This window comes from Glossina fuscipes, unplaced genomic scaffold (assembly GCF_014805625.2).
Source record: "Glossina fuscipes isolate IAEA_lab_2018 unplaced genomic scaffold, Yale_Gfus_2 1, whole genome shotgun sequence".
In the NCBI taxonomy this organism is placed as follows: domain Eukaryota; kingdom Metazoa; phylum Arthropoda; class Insecta; order Diptera; family Glossinidae; genus Glossina; species Glossina fuscipes.
In genome coordinates, this window is record NW_023998415.1 from 13,194,960 (window position 1) to 13,207,618 (window position 12,659).

Here is a 12,659-nt window from a genome sequence, read left to right on the forward strand (position 1 = left end):
AAAAAAAAAAAAAAAAATCGTATAAATGGCCAAAAGAAATAAACAGTCACATAAAGCATAATCATTTAGAAATTCTATTGAATTATGCATGAGTGTCCAGTGTTCGTATATAGTTTTTGGAAGCAAAGCGCAGCCAAGACCAACGATACGATTGTATATTTTGAAAATCGTACACATCAAATATCTGTATTTTCGTAAAAGCTTCGCTACAATTGAGTTCTTCTGTATTTGTGTATGTGCGTACATACGATTGAGAGACACCCCCTGTCCCGACCCCACTCTCAAAAAACAAAACAAAAAAAAAGAAAAAGGAAAAATATATAATAATAATAAAAATAAAATATCATTTTCCTTTTTATTAAGTTTTACTAACACATACCCACACACACACACACACACACACACACACACACACACACACAGTTACACACATAAAAACTCCCAGCCATTCACATTCACGTACGTATGCAATTACATATGTTATCGAATATATTAGAAGAATATTTCGGTGATATACTCACTGCTGGCGCTGAAACATGTTTTATCTATTTTTGTATTGTGGTCAATGATAATGATTTCGCTACGAAATATCTCTCATTCCCTACGCTACTATGAACGCTTCAAGGATCGTGCGTGTATGTATATGCGTTCGCCTTTAAAGCTTTTTACTAAATGAAATTCAAGAATTTATTTAAAAGTATATATATATATATATATACACATATATTTTATCTTTCTTCCTTTATAAATTTTCATAATGGCCATGGGTGGGTGTGTATTGCAATTGGTTTGGCCGTGCTGGTCAATTTTATTTTGCTCTTTCCCAAAAAAAGAAGGAAAATGAATAAAAAATAAATAAATAAATCGCATATTATTCGAACTGAACAATAATAACAATAATAATAATAAGCCAAGACTGCCACTACTAGATAAACAACTTTGAAAATTTATTTTATTTCCTTTTTCTAAATTATTATTTTATTTTTACACCCTACATCGTTACCGACTACAAGATATATTATATTAAGATAGGCTAGATGTTTGTTATCATTATCATTCAAGGCTTATATGCATATATGTTAGAAATATGTTAAAATTTATTGATTTATTAAGATCTCCATATATATAATTTCTATGTGAATATAATAAGAGCAGTAGTAGCTAAAAAGTTATTTTAAGAGATCATATCTCTTTACTATGAACATAATTTACGTTTTCTCAGATATCTTACGCTTCTCTGAAACTCTTTACTTTTTCTTCGCTCATGGCGCGCCCTCATTCTTGCATATTTTTTTTCAGTTTACATTTTAAATCTACACATCTTAGACATTTTAATTTGCCAAAGTTTAAATTTTATCATGAAATTATCATCATGATGACTATCTCAATAAAATATTTGCAAATTAGGCAAGGGATCGAGACGAACAACGCAATTGTCACGGATTCATATCTCAAATTGGGTAGAGTTTTGCAATACAAGTGAGTATGTCATTTGGATTTTCCGTCAGCCTTTCAAAAAATATCTATATAAACTGCTTTCAAATCCAAATTAATGAAATTTTTACCTGAAAATTGAAATTATGAAATTATTTTCCATTGTGTTTTCTTGCCCAAAAAAAAAAAAAAAACCTGGACATCATGACGATCAGTTGAAGGGCCAGGGTACTTTTGCGGTAAATTTCAAAATCTAGGTAGATAGATGTCTTTGATATATGATATGGTATTTATTGAGTTAAGAAAGTGAAATATTTGAGATTGCAATTTCCTGTGGGGCGCCTTAAATACGAATCTGTGGTTACTTTTGCCTCATTTGTTTCAATTCGATTCACATTCGACGGTATGCTGATGTTCTATTCTATGATATATGCTGCTAAGGGAATTGATGCAAATTTCTGTGAGATCTGTGCATATGAGTTTAATATAAAATTCAATTATTAGAAATTGATAATGACAGAGAGAAAGAGAAGAAATATATGAAGATACTTTTAAATGATAATTTTACTTAATTTTACATATATAAGAACAAGCAGCTCAAAATACATTTACAATCGTTTTAATGAGAAAGTGAACATAAGCGTTTTCAAATTATTTATATGCGGAGTAGTTACCTAAAATTTTACCATTTAAAAAACTTACTTTCTTTTTTCTTAATTGCGAAAAAGTTGAAATTACATTTTCATTTTTTTGGAATGAAAAAAAAGCATTATTTGAAAAAAGGGAATTTAAAAAAAAAAAAAAAAAAAACGCAAAATATACTAATTTCATAAGTTAGTGGAATTGCATCACAAAACTTTTCGTTTTCTTTTTTTCCATTTTAGTTGCATCGCAACCGAGTAAAACCAATAACAACAAAAGTTTCATATTATAAATGCGTGAAAATGGAAAAGAACAAAAAAAAAAAAAAAATAAATAAATAAATAGAAAGCAGAAAAGCTCTATGCAACCTGAGCCGACTTTTCAATAACCTTCAGAGCTATATTTTCAAGGCAAGGTTGATCTTAAACAGATTACTGCGTTAAACATTTCATTCCCATCAGATCCGATTACGATAAAGTCAAAGCCGGCTAAAATCATTGATAGACGATATTTAAACAACAATTTCTGAAATATATATAGTCATGTCATGAACTTCCAAGATATAAGGCATATCTGACTGTTCCCAATTTACCAATTATCGACACAGTATTGTTCGGATTTTACTGTTTTGTAAACTTGTTGTACTTGTTGTTGGTTTTTAGTTTCAAATTTATATTCGAAAAAAAAAAAAACAAATATCGGTTTTCTTTTCTTTTCATAATTACGGACATGATTATGTTTGAAAGTCAACTTACTGAGAGCGTAAAGGAAATACTTTCAATAACAAGTGCTCTTTAGAATAGTTTTGCTTAATTGGTTTCAATATAATAACCTCTTGACACCGGATAGTAAAGCCATATATAAGATAAATTTTTCACATTTAATAAATAAAGAGTAAAAATCTTGCTCATCAAGCAAATATTCCTGACATTCAAATATAAATATTTTATGCTATATTTATTCTAATGTATTTGATACGATGAATGTCACCAGTGAGATGCAAATATTAACATACATAAATTGTCCGCTGATGCGTATTAAAATAATCTAAAGATTATATATAAATATATAAGGAAGCAATATTCGCCTATCATGTACGTGTTTCCTGCAGAATAAAATTCATTTTAAACTCAAATTCACTAAATATTGTCTCTTAATTATGGGCGTGTTAGTAGACCAATCGCAAGATTTTTACATAAAAAACTGCAATTAAATTTGTAAGAATTTTAACACTTGAAGATATTATGAACGTAGATATGTTTTATTCTATTTTCTTAGTTAATTTGTGAGCAAATTATCCAAATATGTTCATAATGATCAAGATCAAGAGCATCTATGTTGCCGGGGGGATCGGGGAGGAGAGAGGCCCTTTCGTCAGATACTAATGCAAGGGAAAAAATGACTTACCTTCATTCACAGTTGGAACAGTTGATGTATACATAAATGTTTTTTTTTTTCTTTTTTTTTTTTTTTTTTTTTTTACTATCATTGTAGACAATTGTTTTCTTCTTAATGCTTGTTTTGCATTAATTCCATTAAATGTGATTAAACAGCGCTACGTGGGGTGTTTTTCATTATCTACATTACGAACAAAAGCAAATAATTTAAGAAGAAATTTTCCATATAATTAAGAATTAATTGATAATTTTAAAAGCGAAATTTTTAATATGTTTCCGTTTATTATTTAATTACCCCATTATTGTTTAACGATCAGAATGGGTGAACAAAATCGATGTCAGAAAGAGAAAAATTTTTATGCTATTCAAAGTCTCTTTCTATGAAATCTACAAAACTATCCTATTCTTAACCAGCTTGCAATGTTAGGTGAATATAGTCCATCTGTCAGCGGACGATTAAAAAAATTGATATTGAAAAATGAAATTTTCCGTTGATATTGTGCAGGTGAAATGACCATTGTCCAATCAATCAAGTACTTGCTCGCAAGATACCCAAAAGCAAATATCAATTACAGTCATATTATTGCGCTTAAGCGCGGAAACGGGTCTCATCGGGCAGTCTAATCGATTACAATAAATAAATATTTATAATATATTAAGAAATACACATGACATAATAATGGTTTTATTATGGCGGCAGTTTAGGAGAGCCATCAAAGGCCTTGGGCGAATCAAAATTTATACCGAAAATCTTATAAAGTATATATATATATATATATATTCCTGATAGGATGAATTGAACAATGTTTGTTTGGATGTTTGCCCATTAAAATCACGATTACGATACCAAAATTTTTCGGTGACAACTATTTTGATGTACATCATAGTTTTCCAGCTCGTCCAGCTGCATTTTGAATATTAACTAACTTAGTAAAAAAGAGATTCGATTAGCTATGATTTTCGGCCAAGTAATAAGGAAAAATGATTTAAAATATATAGGATATATAGAGTGTACGTCATTTCTACGGTGCAACATATGTATATTAAGCGAATAAAAATTTGCTTTATCTTGCGATAAAATATCTGGTATAAATCAGATATTGGGCACAAGTCCGAAGCTGCATTCAAGTTTCTTTCCTATATTCAAGAGGAATGCAAAAGTATTGCAATAACCCGTAAAAACAGCAAAAAGAAGACTCAAGAAGAATTGTTTAGGTCAAGTAATGGTTTTCTTACAATTTTTCGCGATGATATAGACGGATATGTCGGCCCATTTGCTGGTACTTATAAACTTAAAATATTTCCAATTTTTACCGGTTTTATTACAACCTTTTGTTTTATTTGAAACTTTCATCTTTGGTCCATTCTTGCATTAAAAGGAAATTAGAGCCATTTGAGGCGCAAGAGTATATTAAGTGTGTGCGGATATATGCAACGCAGAGAAAGTGTAAAGATAGACCCCACTTTTTATTATGCGCATCCTGTCTGTTCGCCTTGTATTCGTGCGTTCAATCTACACTGAGGAGTTTTGGCCTAAGAATGAACACTAATGGAAATAGTTAAGAGCGAACCACTTCTTACACTTCTGCTATCATAAAGCCTTATATTAAGAGTTTGTAAAGCTATAGAATGGTGGGTATCTAATGATACCTTACACAGCGACAAACTATCTTTAATAAATGAATGTTTTGGCGGATAGATCAATTCTCAACTATGTCAACCATTTGTGCTTTAACTTAATCTATCAGTTCGAGTTTAAGATCTTTATATTATTCTTTTTTTAATCGTAGAGTAAGATAGGGTAACAGCTTAGGCCGGGATTTGAGAGAAATTCTACATGGATCGTTTTGGTTTATTAAAGTTATATAGGTTTGAAATGTGTCGAACTACGCTGCTCTATCTTTGAAGCGTATTGACTTATTGTTTAACTAAAATTTTCTAATCTATGTTTTTCATGCGGCGATATTTTATGAGATTTTTTGTCAGTTTTCAGATTATGTTCAAGTAAACAATTCTCATATTGATTATGTATTTCGTTAAAATAAATAATTTGTAAATATAGAAGAGGTAGACCCTCCACATACATTGCCCTTCACTCTACGGTTATCTCTTCTTTCAGTTTATTTTAAATTATTATTATCAATAATTACCGAAAAATTGTAAATTCATAGCTTGAACGTGACTTAACAAAAATGGTGCTCTCAATCCTAAATAAAACGTGGTGTAGACAACTTACAAGACTTTCAAATAATATGAAATTTTATTAAAAATTAAGCGACCTTTCAAACAACAACAAAAAAAAAAAATTAAAAAAATCAACAGTCTATACCACGCTATAAATGTTTATCAACGTGTTAGAAACAAATATATTAAAATGTTGTTATTTTTTTGTTTTCTGTATGTTTTTTTCATTCTCTAATTAAAAAACTCGCGTGAATCGAAGAGATTACAGACGTCCGTACCTCTAACGACAAATCGAAAAAATCTTGTTATCAGTCAGTGTTTCCTATACTCTTTTTTTTTTTTTTCTTAGGCAATTCGCACCGATCCAATATAGTGTTTAATAATTATATGAAGTATATCAGTTGCAGTGAATAAGTCTCGACAATCGCATCACAGCAATTTATTTGCTGGAATCGAATTGAAATTATAATTATAAATAAACGCAAGAGAAATATCTTTTATTAAATTATTAAAATTTTTCAATATTTTTACTTTGATTACATTATGAATCCTTCAACAACAAGTAGGTTTTCGAATCTAATTAATTAGAACGATCTCTACCATTGTTAATTGTCTTATTTTTCAGCAAAGTCAAAATCTGTTTGCACTGATCAATTACAAAGAGAGAAAGTGTTTCCGCAGAAAAATTACAAACAAATACAGCCCGAGGGTGAGAATGTCACTGGCTTAACCTGCGAATGTGGAGTTTTCGGTGCTATAGCTTGCGGCGAATGGCCTACGCAGGTGAGTTATCTTTTTTAGATTGACTTTATCAAAATAAGTAAATTTAAAGGATAACTTCATATCCGCCTCCGTGGAGAACGAGGATTTAAAAAATATGCATTCTTGTCGATTTCCACATATCTTTTTTTTTCCCCCATATTTTATCAAGTTTAAAATAATTGGTGGTAACTTTGTTTTATATAGACCACATGGCTTATAGCAGATATTTCGAATGCTTATAAAGTATAGAAATATGTGTCATTTGTTCCATGAAATACATATTCTAAACCAGTATCAATAACGAAATCGGGGCAAGACCATTTGCCTGCATATACGTGTTTTTTTTTGAAAATAAAATTACGATCCCAAGGCCTTGGGCAGAGACCACAAAAAAAATTTAATAATCTAAACAAGAAGGTTTCGCATTGCCCAGAGGGGATAAGAGTCGCGAATACCCAGTCAGTTTTCGCGCGTTCACATCCAAGTGCGGTCATACCTGGTCGCAGCTATGGCTCAGTAGTTAGTAAAGGGAATAATATTTCCCGAATGACCACACATCCACTAGAGTGCGACCATCGACATCCACATCCGCTATAGTGCGATCACTCGCTATCTCTTTCTTCTCTTCTCAATTTATTTTCAACCATCGCCATCATACCTTCATAGGGGACATCCCCTAAGTTATTGGACATATTAGGTAAAAACAAAACAAAAGTATATATATATATATATATATATAGATATATATATAGATATATATATAAGACATGTAGCAATTGATTTTGTTATTTTTTTACATATTGTATAATGACTTATAAGATGATTTCGTACCTGTTAGGGGAGCGATCTTTTTAATGTTGTGTAGTAGCAGTATTTTATTGATTTCTTTCACGTTTGCTCATATCCGCATAATCCACGTTTCGTCTTCCAATCAAATACCTTACGTACACCCTATATGAGCGAGGGACGTATTATATAATAGTTATAATTATCGCTTGTTGTAAATTTTCTTCTTTCAGAGGAGAAAGCATTGCTGCAAGCTGTGCACAATATCAGTTTTTTTGATTTTTATTCTTTGTTAATCAAAAAATAAGTTAATTACATAGACGGTATTATATTACAATTAATTTAATCTACAGAAAGTGATAATAAATTTCATCTAACGGAACTTTGTTTTGCACTTACTTTGGCTATTTTACACCAATGAAGTGAACGCAAAAACTGACAATCGAGCTGGTTGGTAAGACGTGTAAAACTAATATTGTATTTAATAAAATCTTTGAAATGATTCTTTATGACATGCTCGCATAACCAGTGTTAAGGTTGTTCCTCTCCAGCGTAGCTTGTACTAAAAAATTTAAAGAAAACCAAAAAAAAAGCAAAAATAAAATATTATTAAGCAAACCGAGTTTAAGTGAGAGAAAAGTTACAAATATTTGAAAATGAACCATAATAGGGATCCAGTTGATGCTCTTTAACTCAACCCATCAGTTATTATCTATATGGGGAGTACTTTGCCTTTTTAAGATCTTTCGCTGTCAGTGTTCTCAAGTCAAACCAAATAATGACAAGCAAGAGGAAAGGCGATTGGACGGTTGACGGTCAACTGACGCGATCTTCTTTCTGATATCGTAACTTTTTATTCACATCGTACCGTTGATGATGTAGCGAAAACTTTCTTGCGATAGATTTATTGGTTAGTGCACAAGAAACTCTAAATCGTCTACAATGTTAATGGAAAATAATGACAATTTATGACATAAAGTTTTGCATAAAAATCAAAACTCAAAAATTGATTTTATATATATTGTATCTTACGTATAATTGTCATCAAGTTATTTCATTACAATGTAGTCTATTTTATTTCTATGCAATCTTGACGTTTGATTGTCTATTTCCGTTTTGTTAGAAAACACTGGCGTAGACTTCTTCTACTTGTTGTGCATGTTTTCGTTATGTCAACTTTATTTCGAAAGATCTTTTCAGTTAAGTCCATTTCAATTCATCTATTTGATGAATAATTCATATGACATTATATAACTTCTTGCAACATATCCATAGCTCTTGCTTGAGGCGACATATCTACCTCATATTCATTAAACTAAATCATCGAATCAATTAAATTAATTAAATTTAAATTTAAAAAAATCTATAACGGTCCAAATAATTCCAAGTGTCTTCGGTAATAGCGGAGAATAAGAATCGATAAGACTATCGTTACATTTTTGAAAAATGAAAAGAAATGAAAATAGTCTTAAAAAAGAAATTTTATTAACTAATGAGTTCTTAATCTTGATCTTGTAAATATATATGTAAATGTATGTTATTTGTATATGTAAATATTATATATAAAACCTCTATACATATATTCTATATTATAGAACTCATACTCAAGACAAAGATTTCTTTTTGCGTAGCTTTTGACTCTGACTTCAATTGGAATTAATCGAACAGTTTGACGCATACGTTTATGACAGTTGCGATTAAGATTCAATGTCAAACTATTGCGTGTTAACTGTTTAGACAGATAGAATTTATTTCGCATCTAGAAAGATCAAAATTTTTATGAAATTGTTAAATCATCAATTACTTGAATACGTATACATTCGCTGCTTATCTATCACACTGGGTGGGGATGGAATATTTCACATGTAAATTTAATCATTTTATTTTGGTTTTTTTCAAATTTTCTTTCTGTTTACCGTAAAAAAACATAAACATAAACAACTGATAATACGAAAATAACAAGTTATTTCGTTTCTTTTTCTTTATTTATTTAAATTTTGATTAAAACTTGCAAAATTGGAGTTATACTTATTGCGTCGCTGCATTTGCAACATCCAACCGTAAGGATTAACTAACTCCCTGACAATGTATATATATGTACATAAATACATATATATATATAAATATGGATGGTTTAGTTGGCAAATCGCCTTAACTCCACTTTTGTGATTTTATTAAATTTTAATATCAAAGCACTTCATTAGCTCCTAACTGTACATATTCAAAACGAATTTCTCTAATAATAAGTATTAACACCACTAAATCACACAAAATCGTTTCGGCCACTGATTAATAAATAATTTTTTTCAGAAGCCATTCTGATTAACTCCACACTATAATGTTTTTATATCATCAAGTATATAAAGATTTGTGCTAAAAACTATACCTAAAAAAAAAAAAAAATATAACATAATCTACTCAGACTAATGTACGAGACAAAATAGAAATATTAAAACTATTTTAAGTTTATTGAAATTGCTTCAAAGTATGCTGAATCAACTGAAATGAAATTTCCTGGAAAGTGGACACAATTACTCGCCTAATGATTCACAATTTGCTATCATCGAATCTCAAGCAGAAAAAGGTTCAGAATATCTTTTCGCCAGATGATTGGTATAATATAATAAAAAACCTGTAAAAAGAAAGCTTCGTCTCATAGGCTTCATATGACGCATCAGGACTTATTCTTTAGAAAATTCTATCAATAATAGAAAAAAAGTCAAAACCCCATTTGATTAAAATTTGAGTATGACTTTAACGAAGATACCGAATTTAGTGCCATAAATATACGAAAAAGTGTAGCAGGTAGACCACTATGTCTGAAAAATATGATCCAACCTTTGTTGCATCCAACAGGTAGAACAGTGAGATGAGAAAAGAGGAAAGATATGATGGATTTTTTTGAAATTCTGAAACTCTTTGATAAAACATATGTTTATCTAATGACATTTTTTCGTAATAAAAAAAATACTTCAAAGACTGAATTTGAACCAATAATTTTCTTTCAATTGCCAAATCGATTAACTCCCCCAAATCACGAAAACATTTTAGTAATAATATCAATTACTCCAGATATATTCCATCTTATACTTTCTATATGTCGTCAAATCAAATAAACGTTTTGCAATATAAGACAGTCTATATCGTATTTTTTAATTTTTAACTTGAAAAGAATTTTAAAAAGCAACATATAATATTCTATCGTTTTCCATATATCCATATATACGCATTTGCCGGTTTTTTTTTTTTAATGCGTCCATTTCATTCACCTATTCTAATGACTTCTATCATGCTGTCTTTCCATTCATACGTTTGTCGATTAGTCTAATTGCTTATCTTTAATGTTTGATTTTGTAAAAAGGCAAGAGCTAACAAACACAACCTAAGTACACTGCAGTTATTGTTAGCTAAACTTTCAATCACTTAAACGTTAATTTTAATATATATAAATTTTAAAGTTTTCACTTTAATAAGTGAGTAATTTCGGTTTAAGCAATTTAGGCCGGAATTAAGGTCGAGTTAAATATGAGTTCTTCATTGTTGTTGTGCTTTGACTGATTTTAGATTGATATCGGGCAAGTCGTATGCTTGGGTTTGGTCGCTTTACAGCATCGAGGTCAGGAGTCCGCAGGCATTGTCACAAGCACAGGTAAAACTTCGAAAAATTTCAGCGTCCATAAGGGTATGGGTATGATTAACAATCTGTTCAATGATGACACGATGAAGAAATTAAAAGGAAATCTGGGTATTGGACATAATCGTTATTCAACTTCGGCCGCTTCAGAAATGGTTAATTGTCAGCCATTTGTAGTGCATACTGCTCATGGTGCTTTAGCTATAGCGCACAACGGCGAACTGGTAAATTGTGAGTCGCTAAGGAAAGAGGTTTGTTAGAGATGCTAAATAAGAAGACAGCAATTTTTTTTTTTTTTTTTTTTTTTTTCTTTAATTTCTTCTAATATGATTAGGTTTTAGAACGTGGTGTTGGTTTATCTACTCATAGCGACAGTGAATTGATCGCTCAATCATTGTGTTGCGCGCCATTAGATATATCTGAGCACGATGGCCCCAATTGGCCGGCTCGTATACGCCATTTTATGACCTTAGCACCTCTATCTTATTCGCTTGTAGTTATGCATAAAGATAAAATATATGCTGTACGTGACACATACGGGAATCGTCCGTTATGTATCGGTAAGATTGTACCCATTGGCTTGGGTGCCGGTAAACCAGATGTTGCCCCGGCGGAAGGTTACGTAGTGAGTAGCGAAAGCTGCGGTTTCTTATCGATCGGTGCGCGTTATGTGCGAGAATTGGAGCCGGGCGAAATAGTTGAATTCACACGTAACGGGTTCCGTACTGTGGATATTGTAGAACGACCCGACTATAAACGTATGGCTTTTTGCATTTTCGAATATGTATATTTTGCTCGAGCCGATTCAATTTTTGAGGGACAAATGGTTTATTCAGCGCGTTTGCAATGTGGTCGCCAGTTGGCGCGCGAATCGCCACTTGATGCTGATATTGTTAGTTCAGTACCGGAATCGGGTACAGCGGCTGCTCACGGGTTTGCCCGAGAAGTGAGTCAACAATAAATAAAAATTTCGCAAAGAAGTTAATACTTATGAATTTTGACTTCATTTCTATTTTCCAGTCCAATCTACCATTTGCTGAAGTTTTATGTAAGAATCGATATGTGGGCCGTACTTTCATTCAACCCTCTACACGTTTACGTCAATTGGGTGTGGCCAAGAAATTTGGTGCGTTGGCTGAGAATGTCGAAGGCAAACGAATCGTGTTAATCGATGACTCTATAGTACGTGGCAATACCATTGGCCCAATCATTAAACTTTTACGTGACGCCGGTGCAAAGGAAGTGCATATACGCATAGCCAGTCCACCTTTGCTTTACCCATGCTATATGGGAATTAATATACCGACCAGAGAAGAACTCATAGGCAATAAATTAAATCCCGAACAATTAGCGAAACATGTCGGTAAGTCTTTGAAATCTAACCGTATATCAAATCGTTTATTGTCTACCATACACATTCATATACATTTTGTTGTTCTCATTTGTACAGGAGCGGACAGCTTAGCGTATCTAAGCGTGGAAGGCTTAGTTAAGGCTGTGCAGGTCAATAAAGCACAATGCAATCCATCAAAATCTGGTTATTGCACGGCATGCCTGACAGGCGATTATCCGGGTGGCTTACCCGAAGACTTAAGTTGGTAGCACTTTTCTTTCTAAGTTAAATATTTGTTATTTTTTATTTTACGTCCTAATCTAATGTGTACAGTGTGCGCATATATCTAATTTCCCGCACCAAAGTCAAAAGTCAACACAATAAAAATTTAATTTTCCCAACAAGTGAAAAAAAGCAATGTTTGTTCTACGCACACTTTGCTGTCAATGGCTGAAGTGTGGTGTGGAGGAGGGAAGCGGGGAAGGGG

General features: G+C 31.6%; 1 protein-coding gene across 1 annotated transcript; it reads left to right on the forward strand.

The window, feature by feature from the left end:
• Positions 1 to 6,025: 6,025 nt before the first annotated feature.
• On the forward strand, positions 6,026 to 12,548 carry LOC119631782 (amidophosphoribosyltransferase). Its single transcript, XM_038024278.1, has 6 exons — positions 6,026 to 6,219; positions 6,283 to 6,440; positions 10,770 to 11,090; positions 11,174 to 11,785; positions 11,860 to 12,202; positions 12,290 to 12,548. The coding sequence occupies exons 1-6, from the start codon at positions 6,201 to 6,203 to the stop codon at positions 12,439 to 12,441; spliced, it is 1,605 nt and encodes a 534-aa protein (XP_037880206.1). The 5' UTR covers positions 6,026 to 6,200; the 3' UTR covers positions 12,442 to 12,548.
• The last annotated feature ends 111 nt before the right edge of the window (positions 12,549 to 12,659 follow it).

Excerpts from the sequence above, each read along its gene's own strand:
- LOC119631782 (XM_038024278.1), top strand. Across the intron at positions 6,441-10,769 it reads GCGGCGAATGGCCTACGCAG|ATTGATATCGGGCAAGTCGT; the intron begins GTGAGTTATCTT and ends GACTGATTTTAG. Across the intron at positions 11,091-11,173 it reads GTGAGTCGCTAAGGAAAGAG|GTTTTAGAACGTGGTGTTGG; the intron begins GTTTGTTAGAGA and ends TAATATGATTAG.